At 44.1% G+C, this 17745-nt stretch overlaps 1 protein-coding gene across 1 annotated transcript in view; it reads left to right on the top strand.

Annotated features, from left to right (window-relative positions):
* Window positions 1–6685: 6685 nt before the first annotated feature.
* SPNS2 (sphingolipid transporter 2) overlaps window positions 6686–17745 on the top strand; it is a 165482-nt gene continuing 154422 nt past the window's right edge. Inside the window, exon 1 of the mRNA XM_030536898.1 lies at window positions 6686–6980. Within this exon, the coding sequence (XP_030392758.1) occupies window positions 6686–6980 (295 nt within the window). The remainder of the gene's footprint in view (window positions 6981–17745) is intronic.

Below are 17745 nucleotides of genomic sequence, written 5' to 3'. Positions count from 1 at the left end.
AGCCTCTCTTCCTAGGGCTGTGCTGACAGCTTAGCTTGTGTTGGTGCAAAAAAAGGTTGGTTGTAGTTGTCAAACAAAACCAGGCTTGTTAATATTCCCTTCATTTAAAACTTAGAGGTGGGGAGAGGAAAAAAATCAATGACCACAGACCAGAGCAAAAGAATACCAAAAAACAAAGTTGTCAAGCTTTTAAGATACCATTGAAATAACGGAGAAAAAAAAAAAAGGTGAAAGAGCCCTTTTCTTTTGACTGTATCTGGAGAGGATGGTTCTGCTAGGTCTGTGTAAAATGCAGGGCAAAAAACAACAGTGGTTTTACAAAGCTGCTCGTTCTTAGTAACACTTTGAAAGTGAGGAATGGAGTTGAAACAAGACAACAAAACAAAATGAACCGTCAACTAATTTCCACAAACATATAAGGTAATAAGTACATCTGAGATTTAGTTATATATGTATTAAACCAAAGATTCTAAACCAGATAATTTAGTAAGTCAAGTGAAGTAATCTCAGCACTACACATGAAGTGCGAACAATAACTCTGGAAATTACAGGTGAGGACATGCCATTTAAATTAGCACCAAATCAGTTTTAGTGAAAATGTTGTTAGATTTAAATTTTATAACTTACTTCCGTTATATTTTAGGAGACTTTTTTTCCCAATCTTTAGAGCTATTATAAGACTCTTATTTGTTTTCCTATTTCTAGTATAATTTTTAAATTTTGTTTCTTTGGAATCAGGATATTTTAGTAGTATCTATGGAAATTAAGGTTATGACTGGTATTTTCCAGTTCAGAGTTCCCATGAGCCCAAGAGTCTGGTTTTATAGAATAGGTTTGAACTCTAATGGGCTCAGTGTTCTGAGAAAATAATAATTCTGTACTCCAAGGCCAAATTCTGACATTCTTTGATGCACAGAAATTCCCTGTGGAATTATAGCAATAAGCATTGATTTCCTAAATCATTCTGTACCTTTAAGAGGTGGAATCTCTTACCTTTCCTTCTGTTCAGTGTGCAGTTTTATTTTTCATGGTGGGGCTTAGGGGCTTCAGTCTTCAGAAAGATATCTCTTACAATGCTTACAAAAATGCTTACAATTGGGATTCTGGACTTCTGTGTCCGAGGACCCAAGATTCTTCTCCATAAAGGACTCAGTCACAGAAAATCACTCTCTTAGGGAACATTTAACACTTATTTTGTGGAATGGACCAGCTCCTTTGAATCAAGCATTGATCTGTTGAATGTAGGTTTGCTGGACAAAGGTTTGGGGGTTGGCAATCATTTTAATGTATTATCTCCCCCATTTGATTGGGGCTTGGCCTATCTCAAAAGGACATATTTAGCCATTTTTATTGGCTCTTTTTTCTTTTGGAGAAGTGGTCATTCATTAACTGGACAGCTCAAAGTGTCATGGCAAGTTTCCTGCCCATCCAGTAGGTGGCATTCAAGCTTTACACAAAGTTCCTTTCCAAGGGTTTCCAGCCTTTCCTTGAAATCCTTAATTTTTCCTTTAGCATAGTTAATTAAAATATATACTAACAGAATTGTTTTAAAAAGTCTTTTGGCTCATTTTCTGTTTCTTGTTCTTGAACCATTTAACACCAGGATAAAGTTTTCTTATATTGTTTTAACTTGGTAATGATCTTCTGGAAGCTTTATTATTTTTTCTTCTTACTTTTAACTTTAATTTGAGGAGTTTTTTTATTCCATTCCACTTCCAAATGCAGGAAGAAATAATTCCCAATTTGATTCTAATTTTAAATAACTTCTGGATTCATTATACAATTAATATCCTAACTCCACAGGGTTAGAATATCTAGCTTGTATGAAGTATTGTCCTAGATACTAGAAAACACTAGCAATGCAACAAGGCTACAAATTTTTACTAATAATGACTTCTTCACAATTGCCACACATAAATTTTATACGTTTTTACATTTACTAATATGTAAACAATTACTATATTCTCTACACCCAAATCTATACATTTTGTTAGTAAAAATATTTTTATATGTATGTGAACTTATTTTTCCTACATGTATATGAACTTTAGCAAGGAGATACACCTCTACCCCGATATAACACGACCCAATATAACACGAAATCGAATATAATGTGGTAAAGCAGAGCTCCGGAGGGGTGGGGCTGCGTGCTCTGGCGGATCAAACAAATTCAATATAACGCGGTTTCACCTATAATGCAATAAGATTTTTTTCCCGAGGACAGTGTTATATAGGAGTAGAGGCGTATTGTCTGAATAGACACAGAGAAAACATTGTAGCATCCTTTGTGCAGGTTTCAATCTCACATATTAGGAGATAGATTGAAACATTTATTTTGATACTGAGTATATTGTGAGGCCTTTTGTCATGTTGTTGTCTTTCGGACTTCGTTAGCATTTTAGTTTAATACAGGCTGATTCTAAATGATAGAAATCTGGATAAAAGGGAGAGGAGAGGGGGAAGAACAGGTTGCTGTTTTCAGATCTGGAATTTGTGGACACATTGAGGCCTTGGTTTATTGTTTCTCTTACAAGGACTATAAAACTGTAGTGTAGACATTCAGATTCAAGCTCAGGCTCCAGCCAAAGCCCGCATGTCTACACTGCAGTTTTATAGCCCTGCAGCCTGAGACCTGTGAGCCCGACTCAGCTGACCTGAGCCAGCTGCAGCTGTGCTGCAGGTTTTTAATCACAGCATAGATGTACCCTAAAGCTCTTCCCAAGTGAGAGAGCCTGCTTGTAGTGGAGAGGGGTCTGGAGTAAGAGTCAGGAGTAGAGGTTAATCAGGCAAATCACTTCACCTCTCTCTGTTCCTCTGCCTCTCCTCACACCCTTTGTGTATCTCTACACACTGTACGCTTTTCCAGGGAGACACTACTTGTATGTACAGCATCTAGCACAGTGGGGCCCTGATCTGAATTATGGCCTATAAATTCTCTACTGCATGCTCAGTCATTGCCTCCACTGTTGGACTGCAGGCACTTACTGGATAAAATATGGTAGCTATTTAATACCAGATAGCCCAACTGTTTGGAACAGGAAATGAAGAAAAAATATGGCACCAAGTTGAAGCTGCAAGAGCAATTTAGGGGTACATACTTAGCTCTACTGGAATTTGAGTAGGACACTGGAGCTAACCCTTACCACCCATGGCATGTTTTTAAAGACCCCCTAGAGCAGGAGTGGCTAACCTGTGGCTCCAGAGCCACATGTGGCTCTTCAGAAGTTAATATGCAGCTCCTTGCATAGGTGCTGACTCTGGGGCTGGAGCTACAGGTGCCAACTTTCCACTGCTCAAGCCTGGGCCCTGCCCCCACTCCACCCCTTACCCAAGGCTCCTGCCCCCTCCCCTGAGCCTGCTGCACCCTGGCTCCTCTCCCCTCCATCCCAGAGCCTCCTGTACACTGCAAAACAGCTGATCGCGGTGAGCAGGACACACGGGGAGAGTGGGAGAGGGAAGTGCTGATCCTCAGGGCTTCTGGCAGGCAGGATGTCCTGGGTGGGTGGGGTGGTTAAGGAGACTGATGATGTATTACTGTGGCTCTTTGGTAATGTACGTTGTTAAATTCTGGCTCCTTCTCAGGCTCAGGTTGGCCACTGCTGCCCTAGTGGCCAGTCACATTCTGTTTGTTTGTGTCTTAAGCATGTCACCTAAGAGGAATTGATTAAAACACTGACTCAGATGGAAAAGTGCTATCTGTTGTGCCGTCCGTCTGCTGCAGCATCCTGAGGTTTCCTTTGGAGTGTCTATTGCAGGAGTCTGTAGGTGAGTTTCAGGTCAGACTAGATGATCATGATGGTCCCTTCTGACCTTAAATTCTATGAGTCTCATCAGAGTACTGACTTAGCTCAACTCTGGGGTAAGCACAGCTTAGCTGCTGCTTACTCTAGTTCCACCTGTCAGTCAATGGGTGTGACAGAGCTGTACCTATTAATGCAAATACTACTCCTGTGCTCTTCCCAGAGTAGCACCCACTGCCCCAGTTTGCTTAGGGCACGGCAGATGATTTATAAATACATTTATTTCAAGTGTTTCCTGAATATGACGATTCTCACTCTCATGTTGTAGCAGGTTCAGTGTGGGTAAGAAGGCTCTTTACTGGAAACTCACTTCTCCTTGGCAGCTCCATGGTAGCTCACCAGCTGTCCTGTTTTCTGGTAGCTATTTGTGTTTAGCACTGTGCTATGCGTACATGAACTTTCATTCTGAACACTTCTACCTCTTTACTTTTTGAGCTGAATTTTTCTCTTGCTTGTTCTTAGTGCAGAGATGAATCCTTGGGGAGAATGTGGGTAAAAATTGTGTGTGTGTTGATTTTCAGCAGGTGGAATATTTGAGCAGTTTTCAGATGCTTTGACAGAATTGTTCCAAAACCAAGTTCTTTGGGGTGGGAGTGTTGCCTGGAGCTAGAGCATGAAGTTAGGACCCTGCTATTCCATTTCTAGCCCTGCCATGACTTTGTCTGTGACCTTGGGCCCTAATCCAGCAATGAGAGCTCTGTGTGTGGCCTCCTGTGCTCAAGATGAACCCTACTGCAGTCCCTGGGCATCAGTTGGGTGCTCATTGTAGGATCACCATTGCCCTGCACTAAGAACCAGTGCTTTTAGCCAACAGGCTGTAACATGCTATCCATCATTTGGTAGTGTTTTACACCTGCTGTGTAAGGGTGTAAAATGATGACCAAAGGTACCGGGCTGAGTCAAGGGGGCTGGCCATACCTCAGTCTCCAGGCTGTAAAAGTGGAGGTAATAATGCACAAGATGCCTCCCTTGAGAGCATCTGAACCCCTCTTCCAGGAATCTGAAACTGTTGGACCCCAAATCTAGGAATAATCTTAAGCCCCCATGAACAGGCAGTGACTTCCACTCTGTTAAAGTTTTAATCCTGTAGACAGATGCGGAGCGCTGTGGGTCCGTGTGCATGGTTATCCAGCCGTGGTGTGCTTGCAGGGAGCCTGTGCCTCTGGGAAGAGGTCTGCACACTGACATGAAAGGCCAGCCCCAGGGGTCCATGTGGCTGTGGGGAGGACGATCACTTCTGAACAGCGTGGTGGGCCTTGGGTGGAAGGGCCCCTTTCTGGGCTGTGCAGTAGGGTGGTGGATGGAGGTTGGAGGATGCTCCACTGTGTATCAGAGGAGGAGTATGGGACTCCAGGTAGGGCTGGAATGGGTAAAGTACTGGCTGCCGAGTGCTGGGGGGTGGCAGTGGAGGCTCTCTGTCCAGGGTAGGCACTGGGACTGCTCCGCTGTGGATGGGGCTCCCCAGTGCGCTAGGGGAGTTTGGGTTCCCTGGATGCCTAACTGCGGGAGGTTGTTTGTGAGGGGCAGGCTGCCTGGTGTGCGCTGGGGACGCATTCTGGGCAGGGTGTGGGACACAGTTCCCCTCTAGGAGGAATCATACGGAGCGCTGGGGAGCCAAGTTTCCCCTTGGGGGAGCTGGGCGGGGTGCAGGGGATCCATGTTTCCCCTGGGGGGAGCCAGGCGGGGTGCAGGGGATCCATGTTTCCCTTTGGGCAGGGTGCTGGGTATCCGTGTTTCCCCTCGCGGCAGCCGGGCAGGGTGCGGGGCATGGGGAACGCGGGTCTCCTCTTGGGGGAGCTGGGCACGGCGCTGGAGAGCTGGGCAGGGTACGGGGGATCCGTGTTTCCTCTTAGGGGAGCCGGGCAGGGTGCCGGGGATGCGGGTCCCCTCAGGCAGGATGCTGGGGGTGTGTGTTTCCCCTTAGAGGAGCCGGGCAGGGTGCGGAGTGTGGGGAACGCGGGTCTCCTCTCGGGGGAGCCGGGCAGGGTGCGTGGGATCTGTGTTTCTCCTTAGGGGAGCCAGGCAGGGTGCGGGGGACGCGGGTCCCCTCAGGCAGGATGCTGGGGGTGTGTGTTTCCCCTTAGAGGAGCCGGGCAGGGTGCGGAGTGTGGGGAACGCGGGTCTCCTCTCGAGGGAGCCGGGCAGGGTGCTGGGGATCTGTGTTTCCCCGCGAGGGAGCCGGGCAGGGGGCGGGACGCAGGTCCCCTCTCGGGGGATCCGTGTTTCCCCTTGGGGGAGCCGGCCTAGGTGCGGGGGATCCGGGTCCCCTCGGGCAGGGTGCTGGGGATCCGTGTTTCCCCTTGGGGGAGCCGTGCGGGGTGCGGGGAACGCGGGTCTGCTCTCGGGAGAGCCGGGCAAGGTGCGGAGGACGCGGGTCCCCTCGGGCAGGGTGCTGGGGATCCGTGTTTCCCCTTGGGGAGCCGGGCAGGGTGCGGGGCGTGGGGAACGCGGGTCTCCTCTCGGGGGAGCCGGGCAGGGTGCTGGGGATCCGTGTTTCCCCTGGGGGAGCCGGGCAGGGTGCGGGACGGAGGTCCCCTCTCGGGGGAGCCCGGCAGGGTGCTGGGGATCCGTGTTTCCCCTGGGGGAGCCGGGCAGGGTGCGGGACGGAGGTCCCCTCTCGGGGGAGCCTGGCAGGGTGCGGGGCGCCCAGGTGCGCGCCGGGCTCCTGTCAGGCGGGGCGGGCGGGCGGGCGGAGGCGGAGCCTGGCTGCGGGGCCGCCCGCTCACGCCCCGCTGTCAGAGGCTGGCGGCGGCCGGTCCCGCAGGCAGGAGGCTGCTGCTGAGCCGGCTGCGGGATGCGGCGCTGAGCCTGCACCGCTGGCGTCTCTGCCCGGCCGCGCTGCGGAGCGAGCGGGCTCCTCCCTGCCCGGCTGCCTCCCGCAGCCCATGATGTGCCTGGAGAGCGGCGGCTCCGCGGCCGGCAGCCCGGGCTGCAGCGGGCGGCTGCGAGCGGGGGACGAGGAGGAAGAGGAGGAGGGGGAGCGGGGCTGCTGCGGCCGGAGCGCCGAGGGCGAGGTGCAGACCCTGTCGGGCAGCATGAACCCCCCGCCCGCGGGCAAGAGCCCCGAGCGCCTGGCCCCCCGCCACAAGCCCCCCAGCCTGGGCAGGGCCCGGGTAGCGGCCGCCGGCATCCTCAGCGTGGGCAACGTGCTCAACTACCTGGACAGGTACACGGTGGCAGGTAAGGGGCAGGGCCTCGGCCCCCCAGCTCGCCACCCGGCTGCCTGGTCCCTCGTGCACCCCTCTGCTTCTCCAGCCTGGCCACCCCCCTGCCCTGGTTCTTCCCAGCTCATGCCTATTTCTCTCTCCCTGTGTGTTCCCATCCTAGCCCTCCGCCCCTTCCATTCACCCCTCTGCTTTTCCATTTGTCCTCCACCCCTTTCCTCCCTCTCTCCAGCTGTTCTGCCTTCCATCCGCTCAGCATCCACCGCAGGCTGTTAGCACAGCTCCTGGAAATGCAGCTCTGGGGCTATATGGCAATATACAAAAGGATAAACTCCCAGGAGATCTAGTGTGTGACCGTCCCTCCCAGCAGGGTTCTGAGAGCACCTGGAAGCAAGGAGCCATTTGTATTGCAAATGTGTGATGCTTGGGGACGCAGGAGGCATGCTTTTCAAAGGGAGGGAATCGATTCTAGTAGGATGCAAACCAGGAATCTCTCCTCCTTGTCTAGTGGATAGGAAGAAAATGCTTATAATACCATTGTCTTCTATACAAAACTCTCTATCCTTTACTAGGCAGGACATGTATAAGCAGTGATTCAGAGAGATTCATCTCTCCCAGTACAGATCAGAAGACAAATAGTATGATAAAGAATTAAATCCCAGTTTCATGATGGTTCAGTTATAGTAATTTAGCACTAGGTGAAAGCTGGTCCATATGTTGTAGTTAGCTCCTGTTGTGCTGATTCTCTCTTATTATTGCCTGTGCTATCTTAATTGCATATGTCTGTAGAAACTAGAAATTATTCTTTCCTTTGGTTTAGTGATAGCATAAATGTTCAGTCATTAAAGAAAGCTGTTGTCCTCCTGACAATGCGCACACAGTGTGTAAAACCATGGACTGATGGGGGGGAAATGCTGACAAATTCATGAATAACACAAAATGCCCTGGGTGGCAGGTGCAGCTGCTGTCGGACAGATAAAATGCACTTTGAAATGTAGGGCTTGGAATTGCATTTACTTGCCTGTTTCTTTGGAAAAAACACACAGAAGCAAATCACCTCTGCTTTGTTTTTGGTGGGTCATTGAAAACCTATAATTTCATGGTGGGAGGAGGAGGGGAAGGCCGCCCTTCTCCTCTTAACCAGAGAGGATTCTTTATGTGCAGAGAATAATTGTGTGCAGAATTCCCTAATAGGTGACACAACAGAACAAGAGACTGGCTTAGGATTTTGCTTGCTTGTAACAGAATGACATGCAGAAGCAGTGATACAGCCACAGTGTATTTTGTAAAGCATGTATTTCCCTGGGATGATAAACATTTCAAAATTGTGCGCTCCCTCAGATACATTTTACATGCTGTATCTCATGAAGGGGAGTCGGCAGTTTGTGCCCAAGCAATCAGTACTACTGTGAAGCCTGGTTTAGGAACAAATATGTCTTAAAATGTTTATTGTATAGCCCCTGGAGGGACTCTTCATTTAGTCTTGTCAGGCAGTAACAGCAGGGAGGAAAATGCTTATTGAACTCTGTAATTAGGTATGTAGTAGGTGTGTTGGTATTAAACTGACACACATACTATCATATTTATTTTAATGTCTTCCATATTGATAATCCTGTCTTCAGAGCTATAAATAAGGTTTGTGCATGTATGAATATCTATATATACTTGCATTCCTAATGTTTAGAAACCCGGATATACAGTAATAAAAAAAATCTTTGTTTGTTTAGACTTCCTTAAAACAGTGTAAGTTTGAAGGAAACTGGGAAAATATGTTGTTGTTTGGATGCAAGATTAATTCAAATTTTAGTATGTATGTTTAGATAGGGAAGTTAGTTGTTACGCTACCTTCTTTTTTTTAAAAAGAGATTCCCTTCTGTTTGACAATTAATATCCCAATTCTGCAAGACATTGATCATCCTCAGTATCTTGCAGGATCAGGCCAAAAGATATCAGGTTATTCTTATGTCACTGTGATTTCCTGTAATTTCTGTGCACAGAAAATTGAAATCCCTATGATACAGAAGATGCAGGCTGAAAAGCACTGCGGGTTTTGCTTATTTTGCAGGAAACTAGTTTTCCCTAGGTAGAACTGAAAGGAAAATAAGGGGGGAACTCGTTATTATATTCACCCATTGGTCACTGTAGATCAGTAGAGAGACATCGATTCTGATTTTTCTGGCAGCAGGAAAAAAGGGAAGGGATCCTCTGACAGGGAGAAATTGACTATCTTCATTTGTGGGAAGGCCAGGAAATGTCTGTCCAAACAGAGAATGTAAATGCAAGCTGACCGCTGTATTTGACCCTACGGTTTTCATCATTTCCAGCAGTGACGGCTAGTTTTGAAGGGCTGAGTGATAACTCAGATGTAAAATTTAGCTGTTGTCCTGTATTTGACGTAAACATTTTAGCTTAAGAGACAGATTTTGCTTATCTGAGTTTTGGAGGGTTTTTTAAGATACAAAAATGCAAAAAGTTTCCCTGCTTTTCAGGTGTATTCTAACTTGATATTTGTTTTTCAAAATGACATTTTGCAAATTGCTAATTCAGAACATGGAATATTTTAATTCAATCCAATAAAACAGCTGAGGTAGTAAAAATGGTGTGGCTACTGACTTCAAAAACTATTTTCCATAAGTTACTTTATAAGAAAACCTATATGTTAGTGTGTTAGACCTCTGGTACACACTACATAATAGTGTGACAAATATTTGTATATGAATCCAGTTATTAGGTCAAAAATCAAGTTTGTGTGTCAAGCCAATTAGTGCTTGTAGCTGTTTAAATCTTCAAAGCACTTTATATACATTAATTATTGCAATACGATGAAGAGAGAGTCAAGCATTTCCATTACGGAAGGGGAAACTGAGTCAGAAGCAGAGATTTATTTTAGGCTATAGAGTAGATGTCAGACTGGAATTAGTTTCTGGCTCAGATTGTTCCTCTTTTTACCTAGAAAGAATAATGTAAAATATTTGGCTTTGAAGGAAGACCCTATATTTTCACTTAGTAATCAGATTATCACACCCATTATAGGCTAAGACACATGGTTTAAAGTTTTGCAAATATGTATTTATACAATAAACAATTGGGTAAAAATGTGGAGTATATTTAAAATGTGAATCCCAACATAGTCTGCATATAATTCTGATTGACCATATAGAAATTAAAGAACATGAATTCCATCAATGCAAGGAGATTTTAAGTGAGAGAGAGAACTCTCCATTCCTAGCACTTCTTGCACCTCAAGGCTGTGATGGACTCAAACAAAAAGTTGTTGGTTTTATTTCCTTACATTTATGCTGTTCTGCCTAGGCACAGTCAGACTGAGTATGGTGAGTTGAATTCTTTGGTATTCTTGCATTTTTTGAGGGGGGATGTTGAGTCACACACTCAGTTTCTTCTTGGTTAGTTTTGGTTTCATCGTACCGGTGATGCTGAAATGAGTCAAGATAGCATGTGTTTCTGTGTACCTTGCAGACTCTAGCAGGTCTTTCATGTGGCCAGAGGTAGCAATACCTAGCTCTTAAATAGTGCTTTGTGATTAGGTCTCAAAACATTTTACCAAGGAGGTCAGTATCATTCCCATTTTACGGATGGGGAAACTGAGGCATAGAGGTGAAGTGATTTGCCAAAGGTCACTCAGCAGATGAGTAGCAGAACCAGGAACAGAATCCAGGTGCCTTGGGTCCCAGTTCAGTGCTCTATTCAGTAAACCGCAGTTTATGACACACTATTGCAAACCTTGGGCACTCAAAATTCCCTTTTTGAAGTCCATAGGAATTAGTGGTACACTTGTGAGGTGGATCTGGACCACTGCTGTGGAGTGGTGTGTGTGTTTGTTTTTTTCCTGCTGTTTAAGAAAGTTTATCCCAAAAGTTTAAAGGAAACCACTGTACAGGTGATGATGGATCTTCTGTAACATTCTACACATACACACTAAACCAGGGTTCTAAACCTGGGGGTAACAAATGTGTCTGAAGATCGCAGCCACCTACCCTTTCCATAGTGATAAATAGAAGGGGAGGGTTTCAGCTAGATGGGAGGATGTTTCCTTGGGTGGTTCCTGATATGGAAAAACTTGATTACCACTGTACTGAACAGTACTGACTTTAAGGGAAATCACTTTCTGAAATTCTGTCTTAAAATATCATGAAGCATACTGAAAACCTGGGTTACGGCTGATCCGATGATTTTGCATGAAGTAGAATTTTATTCTTTTAAAAGGTCTGTTGGTGTTGCAGCTGTAAGGAAGGGAAATCATGAGGAAATAAGAGAAACTGGTAATTTGAAGCCATTAAAGATCACCTGTGAGTCTGACATCATTGCAGAGTTGCATTCCAAAGGTCTTGGTGATACCTGACTTTATCCTCTTCTTTAGTGAAGTTTCGGGGAAGTCCTGTTACCTTCAGAGTCTTGGAATGCAGCTCTGCCATTAGGTCACAAATGAGCTTTTGTTGTTCCCATTGATGACTATGGCAGTATTCTTGCTTCATCATAATTGTCATCTCTTACCTCCTCCTAATTAAACAGTAGTACTTTGCATTTCTGTAGTACCTTTCATTTAAGGATAATGTTTTAAAATGTTAATTGAATCTCCCAACACCTGTGTGAATTAGGTCATTGTCATTGTCTCCATTACAGACGGGGAAACTGAGTTAAAGAGAGAGTAAGTCGTTTGCCCAAGGTGACACACCTAGTTTGAGGTAGTGCAGTGGTTGTCAAACTTGTTTTATTGGTGACCCCTTTCACACAGCAAGCCTCTGAGTGTGACCCCCCCTTATAAATTAAAAACACTTTTAAAATATGTTTAACACCATTATAAATGCTGTAGGCAAAGCGGGGTTTGGGGTGGAGGCTGACAGCTCGTGACCTCCCCATGTAATAACCTCATGACCCCCAGTTTGAGAACCCCTGAGGTCGAGGCTGGACTGGAATCCTAGTTCTGACTCTTGCGGTCAACATCCTTTGAAGATTGCATACCTCCATGACACAGAGTGAGCTATAAGTTGAAGTTTGATAGTTCATTTTTTATATCACTTTCTATTATAAAGTCTGACCACATTTTTGTTATTTATTTATATAATCCTGAAGTGACGCGGTCTTTCGCTACAACAAACAGCTGCCAGCTCCACTCTTGACGCTAGTTAAATACATATGTATACATTGCCACTGAAATTTGAAAGTCAAGTTTACTTCGGGACAGCACAAGCTGTGCTAACAAGATTGGAAAGCTTCAACATTAATTCTCAAATGCAAGGACATTTAAGAATTACAAAGGCCAATCGATCTTTGTCACCTATTCACGTTTTCTGTAGTATCTTACTTTGTACATTTCATTCTGAAGGATCCCAAAGAACTTTATGCAGTTAACAAACTAATAGATGTAATATTAAAAATAAATCATTTAATCCCTGATTGGAACACCACTGCAATGAGACTGTGCACAGTGCTTATAGTATGAGTGAGGAAAGCATAGAGGGGCAGCTTTAGACCTTTATTTTCCACCTTTTGTTGAGCTAAACTCAACGTTATTGTAACATCGGTTTGGCTGTGGGAGGAACTGTGTGCTGGAAAGATTAAGGTGCAAATAGCCACATAGCTCTTTGTTCAGATAGCAGTGTGCGTAACTTGTTACCCAACCATACCATGGTGATCGTGAGATACACCTGGCAAACATGGCAGGAATGTGCAACAGGACCACAAGGGGAGTGGTTTGATTGGGTAATGGTTGCGACTGAATCAAAATTCAGGAAGCTCTATACAATTAAGTGCATGCCAGCAGCAGTGAGACTATATTGCTACTGCAGACAAGAGCAATAAGAAGCATTCTGCAGCACAAAGACTAGTGATGTGAAGTGGCATCCTGTCCTGCAATGGAAGGGTATTTTTTACACGGGGTGGACTGTATAAGAACATAAGAATGGCCAAACTGGGTCAGACCAAAGGTCCATCTAGCCTAGTTTCCTGTCTTCTGACAGTGGCCAATGCCAGGTGCCCCAGAGGGAATGAACAGAACAGGTAATCATCAAGTGATCCATTCCCTGTCACCCATTCCCAGCCTCTGGCATATCCAGCTACATTCTATTGCACCAGCTTTTGTGTGATTTGTCAGGATTTGGCCTAGAGCTTTTTACACTTAATGTGAAGTCATGTTAGGTATTGTGGAAGCATTTTTCTTCTCTATGAATTGTGTTTTCCAGATTCTAACTGCATCTGTGTTGTTATAGCCAATCTTTTTAAGTCTCATACATTTTACAATATGCTCATTGATTGGTCAGTTAGCTTCTTTCCCCCTCTCCCCCCCCACGAATTAAAGTATGTACTTTATTGTAGTTAATGACTAAAGCCTTTTGTAAAAAGGCTGTTAGATTCTGGTAAATACTTTATAATCTTGTTCCTATGAATACTTTGATATTATAATCAGGCACACAGAATCTGTGCTTATATTTGTCAGTACTGGAAACCGTGTGGGAAAGACTTTTGGGATCAAGAGCGTAGGAACTTTATAACCATACCTTAGGGGAGTGCTGAGTTGGACAGGGTTAAACTCCATCAGACAACTTGTGTTTTCTTTATTATACATGTATTTCCTATTATTGCATATAGGCTGCACATCATAGGTAACGATATTGCTTACCACATAGCTTAGCAGTCTGCTGAGTTCAGTAGATATTGTTAAAGTATGGTGTCTCTTCCCTCTTATGAAAGGTCATAGTTCTTGCTTCAGATCTTTAGAAGTGGTTTTGCCATACTGCTGAGCAACTTGTGATTTAAAGATATTTGTTATCCAGTGTTGGTCTACTGCTTTTATGCGGCATGCTGGGAGTCTAGTGAGCCTAAAACAGTATCGGATGACTCTGTTACAAAGGTACAAATGAGAAGGTAGTACTAGTTTAAAAAAACAACAACCCTCAGACTCGTTTGGGAATGTTGCGTTATGGGTCTGTACTACCTTAACTTTTCAAAGACCGGGTCTGTTCATCATATTTGACTATAAATGATATACATGCTATATAAATATCCTGTTCTCAAATATCTTGGCAAATTGTTTTTTCCAGTGAGTTTCTAATGTGATGTATACATGTAATGACATTGGAAGATATTTTTAAAAACCTCTTAGTCTGAATTGTAATGTTTCATTTGAAAATACCAGTATCAGCAATGGAGATATTTGAATATCTACACTAGGACCATTCATGGTGAGAGATCTAACTACATCTAATGCAATCAGCTATTTCAGTGAAGTTGCTGAGAGGAAGGGGGACATTTATTTCTATGCTTCTGGTTCTTACAGCAGCACAAATTTAGGAAAGTTAAAATCTGATGGAGATTGGATGGCTAATGGGATATAGAATGTTTTACCTCTTTGGTCACCAGCTCTGGTCTGGAGTGATTTGAAATTTTTTCCATCTGATCGCTGCATGATGGCCTATGAGCTAGTGCTCTCATTCCACCTCTCAGTGTTCAGCTATTCATATCACAAAAGCCGTCCCACATTTGGCACTGCTGGGAACTCTCATTAATAGTCCTCAGCTGAGAGTCCAAGGATAGAATGAGCCATAAAGTCCAAACTTACCCTCCTCCTCTATAGAAGTGGTCCCTCCAAGGCAGCAGTGAGCATGTTGGCAGGGTAATGTGAGAAGCTCATGAAAGGAAGCATGGTCCAGTGGTTCAAACTCTAGTTTGGGCTGTGGGAGACTCAGGCTCAAATCCTGCTCCGCTACAGACATCCTGGGTGACCCTGGGCAAGTCATTTACTCTCTATGCCGCGGTTCCCCTCTGTAAAATGGTGATCCTGGTACAGCACTGCCTCACAGGGTGTAAAGGATAATTACATTAAAGATTGTGAAGCGCTTAGATACTATAGTCTTGAGGACCATGGTAGTAGCTTAGATAGTTACATTGTATGGCTGCTGCTGCATATGTTGTAACATAGTATGGGGGGTTGGAATTAGCTTCAATCATCCTTCTTCGGGGCTCTTAATCTGACAGCTTCTACCATCACTAAATTCACAAAGCAATTTTAAATATAAAAGAAAGGAAAGAAAAGAAGACAAATTGGAATCCAAATCCAGCTGTAGTCTGGAAGAGAGCTAAATTGTGCCTTCTAAAGACCACGTGCACCAGCCTCTGATTGTTGGTGAACAATATTCTTTCCCACAGTCTTCGTATTTCTATTGAAGGAGGCTAGTGACTGTAGTGGCTGAACAGAACAGCAGAGGGAAAAGATGAGGGCAAGCTACAGGGAGGATAGCTGTACTAGCAGCTCAGAGCTTGGCCGACAGAACGAGAGAACCGCATGCGGGAACGATAATCCTTTTAGCCTTGGCATGTGGTGGTGATTTTTTTTAAAGGCTGCATTAAACCAAAACTGCTATAATCCATTTTGCTCTTTGTTCAAGCTTCTGCTAATAATCATGTAATTAAAAGAACACAGTTAACTACTTACTTTTCTTAGCCTGACTGTTCTTCTTGTTATCCCTATTATAAGTAAATGGTTACCAATAACTATTTATTATGTGAGCATCATTTAATGTACTTGGTGATTGTGCAAAAAATAAGAATTGGTGAAACCATGGAGACCCTACTCTGACAAAACTCTCACTGAAGTCCACAGGAGTTTTCCCTGGGTGAGGTCTGCAGAGTTCAGTCCAATACTGTTTAAAGTTAACTCCCCTCTCGTATCCAGCTGGGCATTCCAGGCTCTCCCTGTCTGCCATTGCTATAAGTGTGCGAGCTACACCTATAGGGAAAGTGGGCTGATGAGACAGAGTACTTGCGTGTGGATCTGAAAGGAGGATTTTGCCCATCATAATTCAGAATGGGTATTTAATCCTTCTTTAATTTTTACCAGTCTATTTCACCATTTGTTCCAAAGCTGCAGGAATGAGCTGGGCTATCTCTGTATTTGTTCGCATAACCCCTTGCTTTGAGTTCACCATGGGGAAGATAGTGCTCTAATGTGGACAGTTGCACAGGGAACTAGCAGCTGGCCAGGCTCTTCTTGTTCATATTTCCTGAATAAGGCATCTAATTTCAAAACATCAGTGCTATAACAGGACATCCAGTTCTCAAACATGAAATCTCCATACAGGTACATAACCCTCCCTTATTACATCCCCAAGCACTGATCTGAGCTGTGTTTGGGTGTTCTGTTTAGGATACTTAGGTTTGAAAAGTTCCATTTTAGGCCTGCCAGCCTTGATCAGGCAAGTTAGATAACTTGGTCTTACATGGATTGACCGAGTCTTGTAGTTCTTTAGTCTCCATCAGTTGAACAGGTATTTGTAAGAAATGCCAGGCAAGGGATGCTGTTAGCTAGCTCTGTTTTAAACTCTCCGTGGCCAGGACTGTGTGTTGTATCCTATTCCATTCCTAGCACGTTGCCAGTGCTAAACAAATAATAATTAGCATGGCATTGCAATGCTGTTAACAGCGCTACCTGTGGAAATACAACACAACCCCCCTAAAGCTCTTTGATGCCTTCCCCCCCACCCCTTTGCTTTTAGGCTGTTAAAATTCTAATACTGCCACAGCCACCTCACTAATTTTAATGCATTTATAAAATATTCTTGATTTTTTTTTCTCCTAGCAGACGAAACTGCTGACTAATGTTCAGGGTAATCTTATATACGTATGCAGGAACGTCACAGAGTCATCTCTCAGATGCTACTTATGGCCCTCAGCTGTAGTGTTCAGATTCAAACTGTGTTCCACTGAGAACTGAACAACAAGTTTCCTGATTATTCCATCCTTGGTCTCTGTCAGATTTCCATGGTCGCAGGATGGGAAAGCGGAAAGAGTGTGTTGTTGCAACATCGTAAGATTGAAGACAAAGAGAGAAATTAAGACAGAGAGAAATTGTTCCATCTAAATATTGGCCATGAGTCCTGTTTCAGCAAAACACTTAAGCTTGCATTTAATTTTAAGCATGTGAATAGTCCCTTTGACTTCAATAGGACTACCAGGTGCATAAAGTTAAGTGTGGTGCTGAATTGAGGTCATAGCGAATAGTGTAAGAGTTAACAAAAATGTTGTCATTACTAAAAGCTCATGTTTAGTTTTTCTATTTTGACTGAATTCTTGCTCCGCGAGGTTTTTAAACAAAATAACCATTTTCACATTGCAAATCTTAACGTCTGAAATGTCTTATATTTTCAGTGTGAAATGATTTTTGTCCAAAATAAATTGGCTCCAATTTTCTTCTAACTGGTGTAAATTAAAAATAACCATTGAAGGCAACTCAAATATTAAAATTGGTCTAAATGGGAGGAGAATTGGGCCCACTCTGTTTAGACTTTGTGTCTGTTATCATAATACCCTGATTTCCCTGATGCACAAAACACACCCCTGGATTGGGTGCTGCTTTTCAGAGGGTATAAACACTGATTATATTCTAGTAATGAGAAATGTCTGACAGTGTCCTTATTTTAAACACAGAGATAGAACATATTCAAATCGCTTCTTTACCTTGCCTCTCCTTTCGCATGGTAAAGGATATCCTAAATTGCTCATTGCGAGCTATTTATTTTGGATACTCTTGCTAGCATGCAGCACATACTGGGCTTTTGCTAATCAACTTTCTGCCATGCTGCTTATGATGCTTAAAGTCAGAAAAATAAGTGTTATTGCAAGGCACAGAATTATTGTGATCCTCTTTTGTATAAGAGAAGCCAAACTGTAATATTTGCATCTGCACCTGTATACAAGGTCCATAAATAGTTACGGTCCCACCAGGAAGGAATTTCCAATCATCAATCCGACCTGTCAGAGTGATGGAT

This window comes from Gopherus evgoodei, chromosome 17 (genome assembly GCF_007399415.2).
Source record: "Gopherus evgoodei ecotype Sinaloan lineage chromosome 17, rGopEvg1_v1.p, whole genome shotgun sequence".
Classification (NCBI taxonomy): Eukaryota; Metazoa; Chordata; order Testudines; family Testudinidae; genus Gopherus; species Gopherus evgoodei.
Note: the sequence above shows the minus strand (reverse complement) of the source record. Positions and strands in the feature narration are given on the sequence as shown.